General features: G+C 37.4%; 1 protein-coding gene across 2 annotated transcripts in view; it reads right to left on the reverse strand.

The window, feature by feature from the left end:
• The window catches only part of ADAM23 (ADAM metallopeptidase domain 23), a 163427-nt gene that overhangs the window by 118608 nt on the left and 21040 nt on the right, over positions 1 to 23779 (reverse strand). For both annotated transcript variants that reach the window (XM_032859976.1, XM_032859977.1), the window contains exon 3: positions 1835 to 1911. In XM_032859976.1, the coding sequence (XP_032715867.1) occupies positions 1835 to 1911 (77 nt within the window). The remainder of the gene's footprint in view (positions 1 to 1834; positions 1912 to 23779) is intronic.

The raw sequence follows: 23779 nt of genomic DNA on the forward strand, positions 1-23779 counted from the left end.
CATGACATACAAGATCTTCCATGAGTTGAGATGTCCCTGGGCCTACCTATCCTGACTCATGTCCCTCTGCCTCCGCCTTGTAATTTACCAGGAAGTTCAACAAAAATCTCATGTTTCCTGAACATGCCACACAACGAGATACCCCTGTCTCCTTAGCACACACTCTTTCCTCTTTCTACATACAGCTCTCCATTTCCCCTCCCCCTTCCACCCATCCCCAACACTTCTCCCTCATGAACTCCTGCCCTCCATGATTTAGCTCAACCATCACCATTTCCAGGATGACTTTTCACACTCCTCCTGCCTGCAGAGCTGCCTCTTTGGTGCTCGCACAGCACCCCATGCTTATCTCTAGCACAGCAAATCTCACACTCTTCTAAAATTATATATTTATCTATCAGTGTTTCCTGACTAGACTATAAGCTCTTCGAGGCAAGGACCTCTCAGAGTATGTACTCAACTTGATTCCTCTGCATGTTAATACTAGAAGTCAATAATGTTCTGAGGTGTCTTCAGACCTCTATGTCCAGTGGACACCGCATGTGAGCCTTCCTTGGTTATGGGGGCTCTGTTACGGCTATGATGTCTTCATGTTCAAAACACATGGCAATGTTGGTTGCTATCACCACCCTTCAGCCTGGAATGGCAGTCTCCATTGCAGTAAGAGTTAAAGGAATAGAGGGCCTTAAACAAACTAAAATTAGCCATTCCTTGTTACTCAACATAGTCTAAGATTTGGCAAGACAAATCTCTTGGGCAGATACAGTGCTGACACAGCAGGATGAAAAGACACTCAACCAATGCCCAGCAGACTCAAAGAGGAAAACCTGCAACACCTTTACCGCAGGAAATTCTGAGTTCTGCTGATTCATTCTGACTTAAAGCTGCAATAACACTTGAGTAAGGAGCACCCATGCTGACTCTGCATTTTTTTCTGCAGAGCTCACAGAATTTGGCATACAAGAAATTTAATAGTTGTTCTTTATACTCTTTTGCAATTTCTCAGATATTGACTGTGGTCACCTACATTATAGTGTCTGATAGCATTACGTGGTGTCTTTCTGGCAAAGATGCCGTCCTGGTCAAAATACTGCTAAGAATGTAAAATAATGATTGGAGCTCCCTCAGCTACAGAAAATCATACAGGACATATCTTTCACCAAAGAAAGTCTCACTGCTAGCTCAATTAGAAGCTAAAGAGTCCTGCTTAAGTAAATAGCTCTTGTTCGTGCTTTGTACAAAGATATCTGTACAACTGGTTCCAACTTAGGAAACAGCACTTAAGTATCAACATAAACACATGCTCAGAGAAAAGCTAGGTGAATTTTCATCAGGACCAAATCCCTAAGAAACTGTATTAGAGAAAATTACGAAGCAAAGAACCTTCTCAACATCAGCATTGCAAGTTATCATTTTCTTTGTTCTTTGTATGAAAGCCATGCAAACTGCAAAATGAAAAGAAAAATGGAAGAAATTTCTAGACTTACGTCTAATTATACTTGAGTCAGTGATTTTTCATGCTTCCTATATATAGTAATCATTATAGTTAACATTTAATTAACTAGCATTACTTCAATATTTATTCCATTTAAAATCATACTAAGTACTATATCTGAGATATTTAACAAATTAAACGTTAAATGCCTTTTCTTTCAGGAAAAGAAAAAAAAGAATTAACCTCAGGCTTTTATATTTTTCTTTAAGTGCAATATGACATAATCACTGGAGAATATCAATTGCTTCAACAAAGGCACTATTTTGACTAAAGCATCATTATGAAGTAAAGTTTTATTGCACTTGCTTCTTAGCAGGATTATTATAACTAAATACTTACTTGTTCAGTGTGAGGTCAAGAATGAATTTGGAGCCAAAGGCTTCAATCTGGAAGCTTGCCTGGGCCAGATGGACAGCCTATGGATTCAAAGAGACAGAAAGAACCTTAGCTTACTTTCCTGTCTTTAAAGCTGATTGTATTGGTATCAATGATATTAAATAAGAAAAACATTGTTATGGATTGATGCACTTCTTCTGAGATTCTTGTGTAACAATCCATTTCTTTAGAAAGATACTAGGTGCATTGTCGTGGCTTCACTTGGAAGACGTAAATACCTGCGTAGCAAAGAACTAATAAAAGACAATCAGTCCTTTAAAATGAACCCATTGTGATAAAAATCAAGAGCATATTCAGCTGGACTTTCAAAGTGACTATGATGAATTATGCAAAAGTCTGACTAACTAAGGCTTGATTTCAGCCTATTTTTGTGCACAAAGCTAATAAATTCTTTCTGCACACCTAAGTGAAAAATCATGTCAGCGCTCGGCTCTTCATCAGAAATTGGAACTTTCTCTAAATGGTGTATCAGCAGAATGTGTCAGTAAAATGCAACCTTTTCCGTTTGGAAAGCACTTAGAACCATGCCTCTTGTGAATATTCAGAGTTTCTGTCCCCTTTAGGGGTCACACATTTACAAATACTGTTGTTATTGTGCCTTAGCTCAAAATACAAAGATTATCTCATCTAAACATGAGTCATATGTACTAAATGTTGAAGATTAATTTAGTTCATGGAAGTATCTTTAACAAATGCAAATTAATGAATCAATGTAGTTTTGTTTAAGTACCACCCAAGATAAAATTCTCCTTTATCTCCCATCAGAAAAAAACAAAAACAACAACAACAACAACCGAACAAAGAAGGATAAATGCAACACCTACAGTGACTCCCTTTCCCTACTCACAAACATCCTTCCTGCAGACTTCATTCCTAAGGCTCAGTGGTGTCACAAATCATCTATGACGTGGTCCCTAGTCAAGCACAACTGCTGATGGGATAATCACTATAATAACCAAAATACAAAATAAAAAGGAAATTAACAAATATTAAATTTTAAATACAAAGCAATGAGAAAGAAGGAGCCCAAATTCCTGACACCTTGGCACACCACGCCAAACCCCAAAGAACCATGTAGAACAGGGTCATCGCACTTGATCTGGGCTTCCTGCATGCAGACAACTACATGACAGAGAAAGAAATTACTGTCTTGTTAAATGAGGTCTCCATCAGCAGCAGCAGAACCTCTATCTTCTGACACAAATATCATATACTCTTTAATCTAAATTCATTCTGTGTCTTGAAGCCTTAATTTTTACATGAAGATTTTGATGAATAATTTGTACAAGGGGAAATTTTTCCATTTCTGAGTCCCAAAAGTTTAAAAAAAAAGAAAAGTTACTTCCTGAGGAATAAGATAAGCCCTTAGGCCTATTTTCTATTAAGAATATTAAAGAGGGGCGCCTGGGTGGCTCAGTTGGTTAAATGACTGTCTTCAGCTCAGGTCATGATCCCGGGGTCCTGGGTTCGAGTGCCACATCGGGATCCCCTGCCTGCCCTGTGGAGAGCCTGCTTCTCTTTCTCCCTCTGCCTGCCACTCTCCCTGCTTGTGCTCTCTCTCTCTCTCTGTCAAATAAATAAATTAAATCTTTTAAAAAAATATTAAACAGCAAATTAGAGTTCATTAATGTCACCCTGGCCCTAAAAAGGTGATAAATGGACCTCCTTGAGCAACTTTATAAACACTAAAAAGACCTGACAGTAACCACTAAAAGGCTGACCTTACATCAAATAAGCAATGAGACAAATACAAACCCCAACAAAAGCCTGTTGTAAAATAAAGTAGCTGGTGGGAACCACTTACCCCATGTTCTAGACTTGGTGGGAGTAACACAATTTGAATGTCATTAAATAAGTTGATTATGAGTCAATGTGACAAGATTCAGTTTAATAGAATTTAATGAAGGTGCTACCAAATAACATTAATATTGGGATTTTCCTTTTGTTTTTTATCTATTCACTCCCCACACAGGTGTTAAGTCCCACTGTGTGCATAAAGAGGTCTAGGACACAGCCCCTGCCCTCAAGGGCTGTCTTCAGGGAAGCAGGGAGAGCTGCCAGCCTCAGTAGGCTTCAGGGGCCACAGGAACCATTCACTGACAAGGTGAAGTTTAAACCAAAAGATGACTAAGAATCCACCTGCCAGGAGAAGAAGAGATGTTCAGGGCATGGTGGAAAACATTTGCAAAAATAGTTTTAAAAATGAATATGGGAAAAAAGCCTTTTTAAAATTTTTTAAAAAAATTAATGTGGCCTATAAAAAAAATAACTTTTAGAGGAAATGTCAAACACTGAATCTGAAAAGGTGGGCTTTGTGTGATGTGCTCAATGACATGGCTGATCTCACAGACAGATGTGTGGCCAAGATAGCAAGCTCGCCTCTAAATGTGCCCCATGCTCACTCTGCACAGTGTGTGACACATGACTTAGCATCACCACCATCACCAGCATCAGCACCGGCACCACCATCAGCACCGGCACCACCATCCTCACCACCAACAGCAGCGGCAGCACCACCACCACCGGCACCATACCCACGAGCACCAACACCACCATCATCACCACCACCACCACCGCCACCACCACCAGCAGTAGCACCATTACCACCATCACCAGCACCACCAACACCAGCACCAGCACCATCAGCACCAGCACCATTACCACCAGCACCACCAGCACCAGCACCATTACCACTAACACCATTACCACCACAGCACCACCAGCACCAGCAGCACCACCACCACCACCAGCACCACCATCACCGGCACCAGCACCACCACCATCAGCACCAGCACCACCACCATCAGCGCCATCAATAACAACATTATGATACAAACATATTGACAGACTATTCTCTACAACAACTGAAACAATCACAATGCCATCAACAACATCCCTGTTTCTCCATAGGGAAAGAAAAAAATCTGATTGTAGTACCTTAATCAGTAAGAAGGTTTTAACATTTTAACTTATTGTAATGCAAAGAGGCAGCACATTTTCCTATAAAAAGACTGAAGATTTCCTCAAGCATTCATCTTCCTTGCACATACCTCAAACAGAATTGGTATACTCATCTGATATATCTGTATCCATGTTAAAAAATTTCAATACAATGGTGTGTTATGTTTCTTATGTTGTTTTCTCTTTCCATTGTTATACATTCAGCATTTGTACAAGAAATAAGTACCCGATAAATGCTACTTTTCTCTATCATTCCTTTATTTCTCCTCTGTCTTAGACATGATTAAAGTAGCTTTTAACTTCTGGAATCTCTGCATCCCATACCAATTGATCATGTTTTATTTAACAAAATACTATGCAGTTTTGATAACTGTCAAATTTAAATATGTTTCAAATCAGGTAAAATAAGTCCTCCTCATTATTGTTTTCCAAATTACATTTTTGGATATTCTTCATTTTTACTTCATATTAACCTTCTTCCAAATGACCAAAAAAATTAGAAGAATGGCCAAGATGAGTAGAAAGCTTTATAATATGCAGCCACATCACTTAGTTTATTAAATATTTTAGAGATGCCTAACCGACCAGGACCACTAAAACCCCTGAAAATACAAAGGCTACCTCACGTATTGCTCTTCTTTTACAAAGAAGGTACCGTCCAGTGAGGTTTAGAAACGTGTTCAGTAGCACACAACTGGATCATAGAAATACTTCAGAGAAAAGTTCACAAACCACACATAAGGTCATAATGGGTTATTTTCTCCTTTGGGAATATCTGTTAAATAGACTTGATGACTAACACTTGTTTTTACAAGGACAGTCACTGTAATTGCACTGGGGTAAGAATGCTGGGTTTTATAGTCAAAGAGCATCATTTCCCGACAAGAATAAGCACATCCCTGGGCTCAGAATTACCACCCTGAAGGGCTGAGAACAGCTGTTGCCTAAGCACCTTGATATTTTTCTTTTGACTCAGAATCTGGCACAGGAAATTACAGGAGCTCTATAAACAAAAACAACTAAACTCAATTATATACACAAACCTCCTTCACTGAAGAGCAATTTACACATTTAACAATGTGCTTTTGTTTTTCTAGTCCCCCCCCCTTTTAGGAAATGGCACGTCATGGTATCATATTAAATAACTTTGAAAGATGGTCAGTTTCCCAGTGAAGACTGGTTTTGCAGCTTATCATCAAGCAATGTTATGATTTTGAGCGATCGTGTATATTACATAAGCTGAAGAGCCACGGTTACATTTTCTTGGGACTTAATATTCTAAAACAGTTGACGTTAATATGGACACCAAGACAAGAGAAAATGATGACTCTCTCTACTTACAGAAATAGAAATCGGGCATTTCCCGAGTACATATGTTTTCATGCAAAAATGCCTCACACATAATGAGCGTTCACTCAGTATTCTTTACTACTTGGCAAGGATTCGTGTTTTCTACAGAGTGCACACATAACTGTAACTAAATATAGGGGGTGGAAAGTTTACACTTTCCCAGAATTCAGAAAATATTATGAGACTGTCATAATTCAGTAGAAAGTGAGCAACTTGAATTAAGGTATCGATGCAATCAATCATAACGTTGTCTGAGCAAGTGATGTGCTTTTAGTACACTCTATAATGTGCATGGTGTGGGAAACAGAAGAAAATCTGGAAGAAGTTCTCCTGCTCTTAACATATATTCAGTTTACTTAGGGAGACACTCATTTAAGTAATGAAGAAAACTTCTCTGGAGTAGCATAACAATAAAACAAGCAAATGTTTTACAAATGGACTGCAGAAGCCCTGAAGAGAATGAAGCAGGCCTAAGCAGACATTAGTGGGAAGGTTCCAGCTCTGCCTCCTAAAGAAGAGGGCTGTGGGCTTCTAGGAAAGAAGGTGCTAGAAAGATCAAAATGCTGTCATTAGAGTTAGAACACAGGATTAATAAACTGTCTTTCCTAGTAGACAGAATCATGGAAAAAGTAAAACAGCAAAGTAGCTGATTATTAGTGAGACTGTAGGTAATTTTTTTCTTTGTTCTTTCCCTCACTGCTATAATATTGTTCATCCTATGTTCATTAAAATATTTTACTTGTGTGTGTTTGCATCTGTCTATATAAACCATAACCTTTTCAGGAACTGTTTTCCTCTTCCTTTATCTTTTTTGCTTCTGGTTTTTTGCCCCTACTCTTGATTTTTTAATAGACCCTCCAAGAGTTTCTACTCCCTTCCCTTCAAATATAGGGGGGAAACTTCATAGACTCTCAAACACCACTTTCTTTTGAGGTTCAGGACATTTGATGGTGTTTCAGAGAAGGTGGATTTGGAAATTCACCAACTAAGAAGGAAGAGAGCAGCTACTCATATCCTAGAGGGAGCCTGCTTTGTTGTAATGGGTTGAGCTGCTAAAGAAGCTTCATTATGGAGCCTTGTACCAACGTGGTTTTACAGAGTGGTTTTCTGCTCTTTCTGCATCACAGGAGACACAGAGTCCAGTGACCTGAATAATTAAATTAAAATAAGAAATAATCAAGTTTAAACTGGAATAAACTTGAGGAAAAGGCATCCCTTTCTTTAGATCATAGAGGCTTTTCCATAAATAACTAATCTGGGTGTATCCTCCACACAGCTCAAGAAACACAGAAATCTAGCTTGTGGAACTTTTTCCTGTACAGTGTTAAAACTCAAATATGTAAATATATCTCAGGAGTTTGAAAGTCCAAAAGGAAACATCAACTGACCATTTTTAATTATACCTAGTTCCAATCCCTTATCCTAAGTTTGCACATTGGTGATTACCAATAGGATTGAGACTCTTATATAATAATTATATAATAATAATAATAATAATTAATAATAAAAATAATAATGCCCTAGGGGAGGCTGGGTGGCTCAGTCAGTTGAGTGTCCAACTCTTGATTTCGGCTGCGTGCATGATCTCGGGGTAGTGAGATAGAGCCCCACGCCTGGCTCTGTGCTGAGCATGGGGTCTGCTTGGGATTCCCTCTCTCTGTCTCCCTCTGCCCCTCCCCCTGCTTGTGTGGGCACTTGCTCTCTCAATAACTAAAAAAATAATGCCCTGTATTTCTTGTGTTTTAATTATCTCAACCAATCAGAATAATATGGCACCCTGTGCAGTTGAGGTAGTAAACGGATGTTTGATTGCCTTTTTATAGAAGAAAAACATTTTTAGAAGGCACACAGAAGTTAAATGACTTTTTGTTCAAGGTCACACATCAAAAGAAGAAAGATGAAGTGTCTGCTTCAGTTCTGTGAGAAAAAGTGCCAAGTTCATACCAGAAGTCCGCATCCCTCCAAACCTCAGTGTTTTCTGTTATTAAAACATAAATAATAATAATAGCTTGCCAATAGGATGAGGATGAGGATCAAATTATATAATAATGTAATGGAAAGTTCCTAGAAAAGTCTGGCCACATGGAAAGAGCTCAATAATTTAGGAAGAAGTGGGCAAAGTAGGAGGAGAAAGAGAAAAAAGAAGAAAACTATATTACTGTTTTGGATAGGTTATCAGTCAGCTCCACCTTAAAAGTTCCCTCCCAAAAGAGCTGGCCACCTTCTAGAAAATCCAATGTGCATTTATACTCTGCAAAATTTGCAAATTTTATATTTTTTATTGATAATTACCATTAGGCATTATGCTTCGACTTTGTTCACATTGTCATGTCTTTAAAATAAAATGAATCATTTTCCTGAGGTGTCGAACAGCTGCAAATGTTACACGAAGGCAATTTTGCAAATTAAGGTAATTTGCTGAAAATTCTTCCCAAGATGCATTTAAATAGGTAGCTTGTGGGAGAGAATATCATCATGTTTCCTTCTAGCATGTTCCAATTCACAGGATTACTGGTTAACCCATTAACAAATCTGCATTGAATCCCAACCTGGTGTGAGATAATGGGGCCAATGTAAAGATCGAGAAGAATTAGTATTTATATCAAAGTTTATAATGCAGTAAGGAGAAGGAGATGAGAAACCACAAAGAATAAGAAACATAATACTTCAATTAAATAATATAATAATGAATATTATTTGTAAAGATGCCATGTAAAACTCAGGAATGATTAACTGCCCAATGGTATGGTATGGGTAACAAGCACATTAAATTTAAGGGGCCAGAACACTGAAGGTTGCAGACAGCTGAGAAAAGCTTCCTGAGAAGTCTTTCTCAGCATTTAAAGATAGGTAGAATTCAGATAGCCTTAAAATTGATTTCATAGGATGAAATTTCAGAGTGTGTCTAAGTGTTTGCTAATAAACAGAGACTTAAGTAACATGTTTTTTAAGTCAAATCCAGGAGAACTTCCATTCTGGAACACTAAACTGCAGTCTGAATTGTGGTAGGAATTAAAACACGTCAGTTTATTATAAATTAAAGCATTTCACGAGCTCAGTAAATCATGTGAGCACATACAAGTGCAAAAAAATACTAGTGTATTTTGTTACTCAAGCTATCTTTAGCCTTACACTAGGAAGCTGGAGCCCCCACCGTGATGGACATTTCAGGAAGCTGGAGCCCCCACCGTGTGCAGCAAAGCACACTGTTCTCATAAGACACGGACAGATCAACATCTCCCAGTGATGGAGGCATGTCATTGCTTGACCTTGTTCTCTGAGCCAACCTAGCCAAGAAAGATAGAACTTTAGTTCTGAGGGAAATCCAGCCAACATTCAATTATCCAATCTGATGATACAGAAAAAAAGGATAGCATGTTGAGTTTTAACTTCTGACCAAATCTTTCCCAAGAGTGCTTTACTAAATAAACCAGTTTTAAAGAGATTCCAGTTTCACCTTCTTCCCTCTTCTTACCTATCCTCACTGGGTTTGTAGTGATAAGATAGATCCTGAAGAGAAAGAGGAAAATGGGCATTGATAATCCAAACAGATACTCCAGTGAATAAATCATGAGTTAGGTGCAATAAAAATTTATTTTTATAAGTCAATCAGAGAAAGACAACTATCATACGATCTCCCTGATATGAGGGAGAGGAGATGCAACATGGGGGGTTAATGTGGTAGGAGAAGAGTAAATGAAACAAGTTGGGATTGGGAGGGAGACAAACCATAAGTGACTCTTAATCTCACAAAACAAACTGAGGGTTGCTGGGCAGAGGGGGGTTGGGAGGGGGGGGTTTATGGACATTGGGTAGGGTATGTGCTATGGTGAGTGCTGTGAAGTTTGTAAACGTGGAGATTCACAGACCTGTACCCCTGGGGGAAAAAAAATATATATATATATGTTTATAAAAAATAAAATTATAAAAAAAAAATTTATTTTTAAAATTCCTTGTGGCCAGCCAAAGAAGAGAAGCTAATAATATTTGAGAGGGGGGGCTCTTTCTAGCCCTAAAGAGACACACTAAGATCTTCATTAGTGATCATTTCATAACTCAGAAGAACTCTGGAAAAATATATCTTCAGTGACAAAACATCTTTGGACATGTCTATAAATTGTCTCCCATACATTTATCCCTAGTGATTAATGTTTGCTGGATATTGAGCTGACAGTGCCAGCTCGAGAGAAAGATGAAATCATAAGCCACTAGAGCTCTTGCTCTTTGAATATGGACAAATCATTAAAAGTATCACTACAGCTATGTTATTTAGCTTTCATATATTTTCTGAAAGATGAGTAAAATACAACTATGACAACAGTTACCATGGAAACCGTTTCTTGCCACTGCCTTCCTGAATAGTAACATTTAATTTGATGCATTAATCTAGTAGCTGAGGTATGATTCACCTTTTTTTCTCATCAATTCCTACATCACCAAACCACACAACCCCAAGGAGTGATTCTCTCTCTGCTAACACTCTTTGTCATAAAGTAAGAACATATTTTGTCTTTCTAGCCAGAATTATTGAACACCCACTAAATAATCTAAATAAAAGAATAGAAATAGAGTATAAGTTTTAAAAAACAAACAACGCCAAGCTCCATGCTGAATGTCAATGACTCATTACATGACAGATTTTTTAATTTGCTTATATAACATCAATACTACCCTGAAAGAAGAAAAGCTTCTGTAAGACAGCCCTCTACGAGGAGGCTTATTTTCCTTGTCTGTCGATCTGGTCCTTGGAATGCTAGCTACAAGAGCCCAGTGGGCTCAAATATCTATCCAGAGAGAAAGAAAATTCTTTAACTGAGATCTTTATAATGACCACACAAGGATTAGTTAACAATGAATGAATCTGAAATACAAAAAGAAAATTATGATAGAGTAATTACACAGTTCACTTGAGCATTTTTATATCCAGCAAATCACGAATGATATAAATTCAAGTATGAATTTCCAGTTTTCCTAAGAAACTACTGAAAATGTATGACCAAAGGAAGCTAAACAGACCTATCCAGACCAGATTTCTGGTCTCTTAAGATATTTTTATTCTATTGATCCTCATTGGTGTGTCTCCCACTATTCTTGCTCAGAGCTGATTTGTGTTTGGATCTCTACCAACACCATTATTTCTAGTTGAAGAAATTCCTCAGGCTACACTTATGAGTTCGTCAGAAATACACAGCTCTGTGACAATGGTATTCGTAAGTGGTCTTTGTTTTCCTTAACTATTCTCTGCAAGATATGTGTCACAAGTTGTATGCTACTGGGTTGATCCTCCTTATGTCTATAGGGACCCAGCTCCTTCTACACTTATGGATTAGAGAGAGTTTTGTGTATTCTGGTTCTCAGTTGTGTCTGGTTCTTCTTCTTTGTTCTGATTTCTGACCTTAGCTATGGCCATAGATGGGTTGCATTCTGCTCTTTTGGATGATAAGATAACTATCAAATGAGGGACCAACCCAAAAATGGATTTTCCCATTTTACAAACATGTGGGTGCCATTAGACTTCCTAAGTAACACTATTAAGAACTATTCCTGGACATAGAATCTCAGTTGTCAAGCATCACAGTTTTACTCAAAGCAAGCATAAGTATGATACACATACTTTACTCAAAGCTAGATATGGAAACACTAATATTGATGTGACCTCATTTTCTCTAACATTCATCTTTCACAGAATTCTGAAAAATGCCAACAATTCAGCATGTAGCCATGTAATTTTTAAAACTATAATATTTAGAATATTAACAGTAACACAGAATATCATGCCCATTTTAGTAAGCAAATGATAGATTTCACCATGTCTACAGAATGTTTTAGGTTCATTAAGACTCCATTTTAATTTCCAAATAAGAATCCAAAATTACATGGAATCTTGAAAACATATAGTTTTATTTCAAAAATAGAAGTAGTACTTTGGAATATATCTTTGTCTCAGATCAAGTGCTACCTCATTAGCATCTACATCATATATGAAATAATTTACTGATTCAACAAATAATTATTGTATCTACCATGTTTCAAGCAGAGTTTGCATTTTTGTGTGTATTGGGGAGCAGTGGGGAGTAATACAATCAACAAATAAATTAGACAATAAATTAGATGATAAATTCTACAGGTAAAAAGAGAGAAACTGACAACAATACAACAATAGTAAGGGACATTAACATCAACATCCCATTTGTATCAATAGATAGATCATTCAGATAGAAGAGATCAACAAGGAAACAATGGGTTGAACAACACATTAGACCAGATGGACTTAACAGATATATACAGAACATTCCATCCAAAAACAGCAGAATACATATTCTTTTCAAGTGCACATGGAACATTCTCCAGGATAGATCACATGTGAAGCTACAAAACAAATCTCAATAAATTTAAGAATAAATTAAGAAATTTAATAAATCATATTGAGCATCTTTTCTAACCACAACAGTCTAAAACTTCAAAATCAATTATAAGAAAAAAACTGGAAAAACACAAACACATGGAGGCCAAACAACATGATACTGAAAACCAATAGGTCAATGAAGAAATCAAATTAAAAAATCAAAAAATACATGGAGACAAATGAAAATGAAAACAGAACAGTCCAATCTTTAGGACACAACAAAAGCAATTTTAAGAAAGAAATTTATAGTGATTCAGATCTACCTCAAGAAACAAGAAAAGTCTGAAATAAATAGTCTAAACTTATACCTAAATGAACTAGAAAAAGAACAAACAAAACCTAAACTTAGTAGAGAAAAGGAAATAATAAGAATCAGAGCAGAGGGGCACTTTGTCTGGCTCTGTTGGTAAAGCATGTGACTCTCAAGCTTTGGGTCGTGAGTTCAAGCCCCAAAATAGGTGCAGAGACTACTTTAAAAAAAAAAAAAAAAGACTAGAGTAGAAATACGTGAGACAGAGACTGAAAAAAAGCAATGGAAAAGATTAATGAAATGTAGAGCTGCTTTGTCTAAAAGAAAAAAAAAACTGACAAACCTTTAGCTAGACTCATCAAGAAAAAACAGAGAGAGGTCTCAAGTAAAATCAGAAATGAAGGAAGAGAAATAGCAACTGACATCACAAAAATATAAAGAATTCTAAGAGAATACTATAAAAAATTATATGCCAACTAATTGGACAACCTAGAATAAATGGGTAAATTCCCAGAAACATACAATCTTCCAAAACTGAATCAGGAAGAAACAGAAAACTTGAACAGAGTGATTACTTGTAATAAAATTGAACCAGTAATCAAAAAATTCCCAAAAACAAAAATCCAGGACCAGATGGAGCCACATGTGAATCCTATCAAACATTTAAAGAAGAATTAACGCCTTTTCTTCTCAAACTATTTCAAAAAATAGAAGAGAAGAGAAAACTTTCAAATTCATTCTACAAAACCAGACCTAGGGGCATCTGGGTGGTTCAGTGGGTTAAAACCTCTGCTTTCGGCTTGTTCATGATCCCAGGGTCCTGGGATCGAGCCCCACATCAGGTTCTCTGCTCAGCAGGGAGCCTGCTTCCCCCCCCCTCTCTCTGCCTGCATGTGATCTCTGTCAAATAAATAAATAAAATCTTTTAAAAATAAACAAAAACAAGCAAATAAACAAACAAAAACCAGACCTACCCCGTGGCCGAAACCAGACAAAAACATGACCAAAAAAGAGAACTACAGGTCAATATCCCTGATGAACACAGATGCAAAAATCCTCAACAAAATATTAGCAAGCTGAATTCAACAATGCATTAAAAGGATCACACACCACAATCAGAGGGGATTTATTCCAGGGATACAAGGATGGTTCAATATTTCAAAAATCAATCAATGTGATACATCCCATTAACAAGACGAAAGTTAAAAACCATATGATCATCTCAACAGACACAAAAAAGCATTCGACCAGATTCAACATCCATTCATGATAAAAACTCTCAACAAGGTAGGTCTAGAGGGAACATACTTCAACATAATAAAGGACATATGTGAAAAACCCACAGCTAACATCATACTCAATTGTGAAAAATGGAGAGCTTTTCCTTGAAGATCAAGAGCAAGACAAAGATATTTACTTTCACCCCTTTTATTCAATATAATATTGGAAGTCCTACCCACAGCAATCAAACAAGAAAAAGAAGTAAAAGGCATCCAAATTGTTAAGGAAGAAGTAAAACTGCCAGTACTTGTAGATGACATGATACTCTATAGGAAATCCTAAAGATTCTGTAAGAAAGGAAGAAAGAAAGACAGACAGAAAGAGAGAAAGAAAGAAAGAAAGAAAGAAAGAAAGAAAGAAAGATGAAAAGAAACTATTAGTAATGAATTCAATAAAGTTTCAGAATACAAAATCAATATACAGAAATCTGTTGCATTTCTACATAGTAATAAAAAAGCAGAAAAAGAAATTAAGAGAATAATTCCATTTACAACTTCACCAAAAAGAATAAAATATCTAGGAATAAATTTAACCAAGTAGGCAAAAAGAATAAAGTAGGTAAGAGGTACAAAAATTTAGATCTGTATATTATGGAAACGTGATAATATTAAGTTGGGGGGACAAAGGAGGATTCATTTGGGCAAATGTCAAAGGTGACATTTGGGCAAAGTTTGGGAGGTGAAGGAATAAGCTACATGGATAGCTGGGGAAAGTGAAGTCCAGGCAGAGGGAACAGCTAGTTGCAAAAGCTCTGAGGCAGAAGCATATCTGGTATGTTGAAGACTAGGCCAATTTGGGTCAAGTGGAGCAACTTAAGGGGAGTATCATAGGCAATGAATAAGAGAAGCAATGAGGTATCAGTTGTGCAGGGCCTTCTAGCCACTGTTATGAACTCTGCCTTTTACTCTTCATGAAATAGGAAATCACTGAGGATTTTAAGCTAAGGACTGACATGATCTCCTTTCCATTTTTCAAAGTTCACTCAGACTATTGTGTTGACAATCACCCAATGGCTGAGTGTTGGAGGGTCAAAGGAAAAAGCAGAGGGTCTAGTTAAGAGACTGTTGCAATAATCCAGGTAGGAGGTGATGGCAGACTGGACTTGGGAGTAACATCAGAATTGACAGGAAGAGATCAGATTCTGGGTATGCAGTGAAAGCAAAGTCAATGGGAGTTGCTTACAGATTAGATGTGGTTAGAGGAGGTATGAAATAGAGGAAAGAAGGAAAACCCCAGAATTTTTGGCCTGAATAACCAGAAGACATAAGCAACATATCAACATGGGGAACATCTTCTGGAGAAGGTGGGAGTGAGAATTCAAGACTTCCATTCGGGACCACTAAGTTTGATATGCACCTTATACATACATGCAAGTGGAGATACGGAGAAGGCAGATAGATACAAGGCACGAAGTTAGACCTTTCAATTAATGTTTATTGAGTGATTAAGTGAATTAAGAAGTAATAAATGAGGGGCACCTGGGTGGCTCAATGGGTTAAAGCCTCTGCCTTCGGCTTAGGTCATGATCCCAGGGTCCTGGGCTCGAGCCCCGCATCGGGCTCTCTACTCAGCAGGGAGCTTGCTTCCCTTTGCTCTGTCTGCCTCTCTGCCTACTTGTGATCTCTGTATGTCAAATAAATAAATAAAATCTTAAAAAAAAAGAAGTAATAAATAAGTAAGTGAATAAGCACTAAATGAATGAGTGAATAAGTGAATGAATATTGGGGACACAAAAATATTCCAGTAAAAGAACTAGTGAGGAGTGTATAATTCACCAGATAACTTACTGTCTGAAACAGTAAGTGCTTAAATAAGAAAAATAAGATAACTGGGGGGGGGGTGTTATTGTAGAGATCCGTACAAAGCAACCCACTCGCTGGGTTTTAAAATAACGTTTTCAATTAAAACAGTGTCACTTTGGAACCCAAGAGGTATATTATGCACCACAAACTCCCTCAAAAGAATTCAAGTCCAAGAGCATCATTTTTATATGTCTTGTATGTATGTGCTAAAATTATAAAAGAATGATCGGCAAATGAAGAGGGTAGTTCACTAACAAACCACACAGATTGCATGCATGGATGTATATAAATATATATTAAGTATTCTTAAGAAACAACACAATGCTGATCTTTGATTTCCCACGAAACGATTTCCATATTCTGGAAGTCATTCTATCTTAACTGCTTTTAATATCTCAAATGTGTCACTGCTTTTAGGTATACATTTTTGTTGCACCTCATTTTAGAGATTTTTAAAGGTATGCATTTATTGATTTTAATATTGATTTAATTTTAACTGTATCTACCACCTTAGGGGCCTGACCTTAAGTCACAGAAATTAAGGTATATCCCATGCCCTACTAAATAATGCACACTTCTCAAAGTCTTTAGCCAATTTGGTATTAAAGTTTATATTGCAAAAATTAGAAATGAGAAGAAGCAAGAGCACTGCATAAATCTCTTCATTCCTACATCTGTTCTTTGGGCTGCTACTTATATTACCAAATGACAGGAAGGAAATTTCTCTTCAATATTTTTTTTTAAATCACAATGTCTTTAACTTCAATAGTTTCAAAGAATAAGAAAGAGATAAAGCAATTTTTAAATTTTAATTTTATTTCAATCATAGTTATTTTAGGTCATTTTCTTTTACCTAAAATAAGCAAATAACTCTACCAAGGAAGTATCTAATTAATCATGACTAGAGAGGGCATGATGTTAGGAATACCTGATAAATAGTCTTAAAAAAAAAAAAAAACTTCTTTTAGAATATGAAAATCTTTCCACAAATCTAAGACTGTAACATTTAACATTGTTTTATCTTAGCCAAGAAAGAAAAGAACCTTTTTAATTAAGACTTCAAGCAAACTCTTTTCTTTCTGCTTTCCATTCCAGGTAACACTAAATTAGCTAGTTTCTCATAAAATAGAAAATATAGAGTCTGCAAGAATATTGTAGTAGTTATGTCAGGTCAGCAAAAGATAAAGTCTCAGCACACAACTAGATTTATGTAGGAAGCAGTGTTTATGTTAAAGGATAGAAAGAACATTGCTCCCATTTTCCTAGCCTAGAGCTTATAAAAGTTCTAGAACATGGTTTCTCAACCTCAGCACTATTGACATTTGAGGTTGCATGAATCTGTGCACTGCCAGATGTTTACCAACTTCCCTGTCCTCCAAGCACCAGATGCCAGTAGCATCCCACCCCAAGTATGACAACCAAATCTATCTCCAGACATTGCCAGATGTGCCCTGGGGAGAGCAAAACTGCCCCTGGTTGAGAAACCTTGATCTGTCTGTTCAGGAAATACATGAATTCATGTAGATTCCTCTAGATGCATTGCCTTTATACAAAATTTAACCTTGATTTCAAAGTTCATTTTCAGTTGTCACCAAAGCCCTTGAAACAAAACAGCAGGAAGCAGCTGATACCAACAGAAAAGGGGAGTTTGGCTCTTTCAAAAGTTAAATGTTATGTAACCAAGAAGCAAATTCTTAAAATTTAAACCACAGAAATCCCCCCAAATTACACTTAGGTTTAAATCTGTTAAATGAGCTCACTTGTATTCTTCCAAAAATAATGAAGAAATACTGCAACTATCTACACAGTCCAGAAACTTGATCTTCTAGAAGGATGCTTAATGTGGCTTTTTTTTTCCTCTCAAAGTGGCAGCTTCTTATTATCATTTGAAATGTCATTTGGTGACTCAAAAGAAAACAACTGTAATTTAAACAGCAAGAAATTAGGGGGAATAAGTCAGTATGTGGCTTCCGTTTAGAAGTTACAAGCCATCTTGCCATGATTAATGTAATGTGCTTTCTCCATGGGCATAAAACCCCAGGTCTCTAAATATCATTTATATACTGGTAGCTCCCATATTGACATCTCATTCCAACCTGTCCCTGAGAGCATGGCCAATTTACTCTTCAACATATCCACACAGATGACCAAGAGTCTGCCAGAAAGGCAGACTTTTCTCTTAGCCTTCTTTTCAACTTCCCTCCAGCTCTTTCCCTATTGGAAAATAGTAACATTTCATCCCAGGAAAAAGCTTTACAGTCATTCTTGATTTCTGTATTAATTTCCTATTACTGCTATAACAGATTTCTATAATTTTGACTTAAAACAACAAAAATTATTATCTTACACTTCTGTAGATCCAAAGTCCAAAATCAAAGTCTAGAGTCTAAAGTTAAGGCGTCAGTAAGGCTGGTTCCTTTTGGAGGCTCAAGGGGAGGATCTGTTTCCTGACCTGTGCAGCTTTTAGAGGATACCTGTTTTCCTTGGCCCCTGGGTCTTTCCTCACATGGCTCCAACCACTGGCTCCATCATGACCTCTCCTTCTCTGACTCTGACTCTTGGGACCCTTGGGAATACATTGGGTCCACACAGATATTCCAGGATGATCTTCCAGTATCAAGATCCTTAACTTAGTCACTCCTACAAAGTCTCTTTCTATCGTGATTTATAAGAAGTACATATATTTAGTCATTTAGATAACAAAAAGATATTTCTCATATACATTTGGTCTTCATCCACAGTTCCTGGCTCACATCTCCAAAAACCCTTGGAACTTTCTGAGATAAAAGCAACAGGAACACCATTTGTCATAATATTTGGTCTCTTGTCCTCAGTCCCTAAAATCACTTCAGAGCCATAAAGGTGCAATGATGTCTTGTTATTCATGACAGGCTCCTTTCTACCACAACTGGATTATGTTAATGAGATGACTTTTGGAAAGCACTTAAGGAGGGGGGCTTATTCCAGGGCAACCAACCACAAACAGGGGTTTGGAAATTTCTGTCCTACCCCTTGATCTCTCAGGAGGACAGAGAGATTGGAGATTGAATCAGTCACTGATAGTTAATGATTTCATCAATCATACCTATGTAATGAAGCCTCAGTAAAAACCCAAAAGGAGAGAGAGAGTTCAGAGAGCTTCCAGGTTGGTGAACACATGAGGATTTGGAGAGAGTGACCTAGGATGTGGAGCAGTCTTGTAGGACAGACCCTCTAACCTGTGGGATCTGATGTTACCTCCAGTAAATAGTGTCAGAATTGCTGGTGTCCTGAGAATTGCTTGTTGGTGTGGGGAATCCCTCCACACTCTGGAATTTGGTGATTAGAGCCACCTTCGACCATGTGAGGCAATTATATTCACTGGTTCTGGGGATTAGGATGTGGGCATCTTTGGGGGGCCATTATTCTGTCTACCACAACTCCTCCCTTCTACTAGTCTATCCACCTTCAAATCATCAACAAGCTGGAAGCTTACTTCTAATATACACCCCAAACCAACTACTTCCTTGTAACTCCTCTGCAACCATCCTAGTGCTGGCCACAGAAACTCTATCCTGGACAACTGTGAGCATCTCCTAACTGGTCTCCTTGCTGCCCCTCTTGCCCCTCTACAGCCCATTGTCTTTGATGCAGCCAGAATAATCTTTTTTTAAAAACAAATCAGATAATGTTATTTCTTTGTTTAAAATTCATTTTAATGGCTTCCCATAACAACCAGAACAAAATCCTGATAGGCCTTTCATCCTCTGGCCCCTTTTTACCTTTACACAATAATGGAGGAGGAAATACACAATCTTTCCACCACAGATTTTCTCTCCTTCCTTCCCCATCAACCTTCCAAGGCTGAGAAAGAACTCCCAGCAATTCACTGAAGGAGGGCACTTGTGTTTCACTGTCCTTCCACTGTCCCTCTGGGTCTCTCCAGAGGCAGAAGGCAGCAACTTACTACTAATTCTAATCTTAAACCCTGCCTCTCAAAGTCCGTCTTGACTATAAAATCACTGCTAAAACTACCAGAAAATTAAAAATATGTAAGAAATAAAAATCAAGAGGTAAGGGAAAGAAAGGAAGGAGCATAACAGTGCGATATATTCTTCACATTTCATAGCAAGCAGAGAAAAGATAATATCTTAGGTTGATGGGTCCAAAAATAGGGCAGAAATAAATTATTCAACGTTAAAAGAACTAAAAATAAAAATTTAGCAGTCTTTGGGGAGTGCTGGGAGAGAGTTTTACTCTTCATTTTATTCTTTTATGAACTCTGAATTCTTAAACCATGTAAATAGAGTAGAGTAACTACTAATTTTTCACATATATTTACACTAATTTTACAAGTGAAGGTGTATTGTTTATATATGCAAATTTGTCATCTTTCACCTACAGTAACATTCCTTTCCCTCTGATTCCTAAGACTGTTCTTTGGAACCCTCCCCTCACCCCCACCAGAAACTCCCACCAAGGACTTCTTGGTGATAAATCAGACGGCACCCAGCATGATCTCACCAGCATCAAGAATCTCTCTGGAACATCATTCTCAGGCCCTTCTCTGACTCTATTTTTCAAAAACTCTTTTCTCCTGGAATCACCTCTCACCAACTATTTCTGGATAATTCTTACTCATCTTCCAACATGCCAGAATCTCAGAATTCTGAGAAACCCTAGCAACATGATACACACACACACATATGCACACACACACACACACAACTATTAAAACTAATAAATGAATTCAGCAAAGTTACAAAATACAAAATCACACAAAAATTAGCTTCATTTTTATACATGAACAATGCAGGTTCCTACAATGATATTAAGAAAACAGTTCCATTTACAATAGCATCAGAAAGAATAAATACTTAGGAATAAACTTAACCAAGGAGGTAAAAAACTTGGACACTGAAAAACTACAAAAGCACGGATGAAGGAAATAAAATAAAACAAAAATAAATGGAAAAATACCCTGGGTCCATGGATTAGAAGACTCAATATTATTAAGATGTCAATACGACCCAAAGCAATCTACGGATTCAGTGCAATCTCTATCAAAAACAGTGACTTTTTTTGTAGAATTTGAAAAGTCCATCTTAAGATTCATATGGAATTTCAGGGGTCTATAAGTAAGCAAAACAATCTTGAAAAAGCTAATATCAAGCTACAGTCATCAAAATAATCTGGTACTAAATATAAACATATAGACCAACGCACTAAAAAGCCCAGGAATAGATCCTCATGCTATGATAAAATGGTTTTGGACAAGGGTGCCAAGACCATTCAATGGGAAAAAGACAGTTTTTCCAGCAAATGGTAAAGGGAAAATTAGATATCCATATGTAAAAAAATGAAGTTAGACCCTTAACTTACTCCGTATGCAAAAATTAACTAAAAATGAATCAAAGGCCTAAGTGTAAGAGCTGAAACTGTAAAACTCTTAGAAGAAAATATGGGGGAAAGCTTAATGACATTGGATTTTGCAATGAGTTCTTGGATACAACATGGAAAGCAGAGGCAACAACAACAACAAAATAATTTGAACTTCATCAAAATTAAAAAGTTTTGGCATTCAAGTACACTATCAGTAGAAAGCTCAACTCATAGAATAAGAGAAAATATATCTGATAAGAAATTGATATCCAGGATATATAAAAAACTCCTGCAACGCATCAATAAGAAAACAACCCAGTTAAGAAATGGGCAAAAGATTGAGCAGATATTTCTCCAAAGAAGATAAACAAAGAGCCTATAATAAGCAAATAAAAAAGGGCTCAATATCATTAATCATCAGAAAAATGCAAATAAAAACCACTATGAGACACCCCTTTACAACCACTAGGATTAAAATGGTTGATGTCAAAAAGAACAAAAACAGGAAACAAGTGTTGACAAAGATGTAAGAAGAATTGGAATCTCCTGCATTGCTGGTAGGACTATAAAACAATGCAGCTATTGGGGTCCTTGGGTGGCTCAGTGGGTTAAAGCCTCTGCAGGGCCCTGGGATCAAGCCCTGCATCGGGCTGTCTGCCTCTGTCTCTCTTTGCCTACTTGTTTTATCTCTGTCTGCCAAATAAATAAATAAAAGCTTAAAAAAAAATGCAGCTCTTGTGCAACATGTGGTGATTCCTCAAGAAATTAAAAACAGAATTACTGTAACCTCCAGTAATTCTACTTCTGGGTATCAACCCAAAGAACTGAAAGCAGAGATTCAAAAAGGTATTTATACATCCATGTTCATAGCAGCATCATTCACAACAGCCAAAAGATTGAACATTCCAAGCATCCATCAACAGATGATGGGATAAACAAAATGTGGTAAAGACATACAAAGGAATATTATCCAGCCTTAAAACAGAAGGGAATTTCGATATATGGTACACAACATGGATGAACTTTGAAGACATTATGTTAAGTGAAATAAGCCGATCACAAAAGGATAAATATTGTGTGATTTTCCTTCTATAAGGTACCTGGGATAGTCAAATTCACAGAGAGGAAAAGTAGAATGGTAGTTGCCAGGGCCTGAGGAAAGAAGGGGGTGGGGAATTAGTATTTAATGGGGACAGGGTTACAGCTAAAGAAGCTGAAAACAGTCTGGAGATGGATGGTGGTGTTGGTGCACAATAATGTGGATTTGCTTAATACCACAGAAATATACACCCAAAATGGTTAAAATGGTTCACTGTTTTTAGCCATAATTTGTAAGAGAAAGGGAGTCAGCATGTGAACTCTTCTTGGTTAAAGGCAGTTAAGATGCAGGGCCCCTGGGTGGTTCAGACATTAAGTGTCTGCCTTGGGCTCAGGTCATGATCCCAGGGTCCTGGAATCGAGCCCCACATACATGTGCCTCCCTGATCAGTGGGGAAGCCTACTTCTCCTTCTCCCACTTTCCCTCTCTGTGTCTCTCTGTGTCAAAAAAATAAAAATCTTTAAAAAAAAGAAAAGGCAGCTAAGATGCAAAGCCCGCGACTTTATTTCCTGGTTATAGCATGTTTAGGAATATCATAGCATCAAAAAAAGAAAAGAAAAAAATAAGAACCAGAACTGTATTTCTGATATTTTCACCCAGTTAAATGCTTCTGGTTCAAAGGTCTATATACTATTCCATTTGACATGGTTTTATAATTATTACATTTCATTCCAAAGCCAAGAAAACTATCAAAAACTACCAAGAATTCTGATTCTGTTTTGTGTGGAGACTTGGGGAGTGAGGAGAAGAAGGAGAAGGATATGGATGTTTATCTAATTGGGACATTCCTTAGGGAAATTATCATACAAATTCACGCTATTTATAGTATTTGGAGCCACACCATCCCCACCTTGGTAATTAGCTCCAAAAGGAAAACAGTTGACCTTACAACAAAATGCCTGATTGTAGCCTGCTCCGCGAGGCCTGATTATTAGCAGAGGTTTAGGGAAGACTCCTCAACCCCTAGAGTACAAACGCCATGCTGACATAATCCTGCTTCAACCTGGCTTAGAGGATTGTAGCCCTAAAGCACCACCCCACATCTTTGGGTATTCACTCCTGCCTAAGTATGCCACTCACTGGAGATGACTCAGTTATGGTCACCTGCAGCCATGACACCAGGGACACCCAGAATGTCACCCTTCCCCACAGATATCCTTACAATGACTTCTAAGCCCACTTTCTTTTGAATAAAACAATCTTTATTCATAAAAGAGCAGTTCTTGGCTTGGGTTCCCTAGATCTGTACTTAGTAATAAATGGGTATCATTTACTGAGTAAATTATATACTCCCGTACTATGCCAACCACTTTACATGGGCATCCCATTTCAGTCAGGCACAACCTCTGGGGTGAACATTATCATTATGTCCACGTTA

The sequence above is a fragment of the Lontra canadensis genome, unplaced genomic scaffold, assembly GCF_010015895.1.
Source record: "Lontra canadensis isolate GAN:19392208 unplaced genomic scaffold, GSC_riverotter_1.0 scaffold18, whole genome shotgun sequence".
NCBI lineage: Eukaryota > Metazoa > Chordata > Mammalia > Carnivora > Mustelidae > Lontra > Lontra canadensis.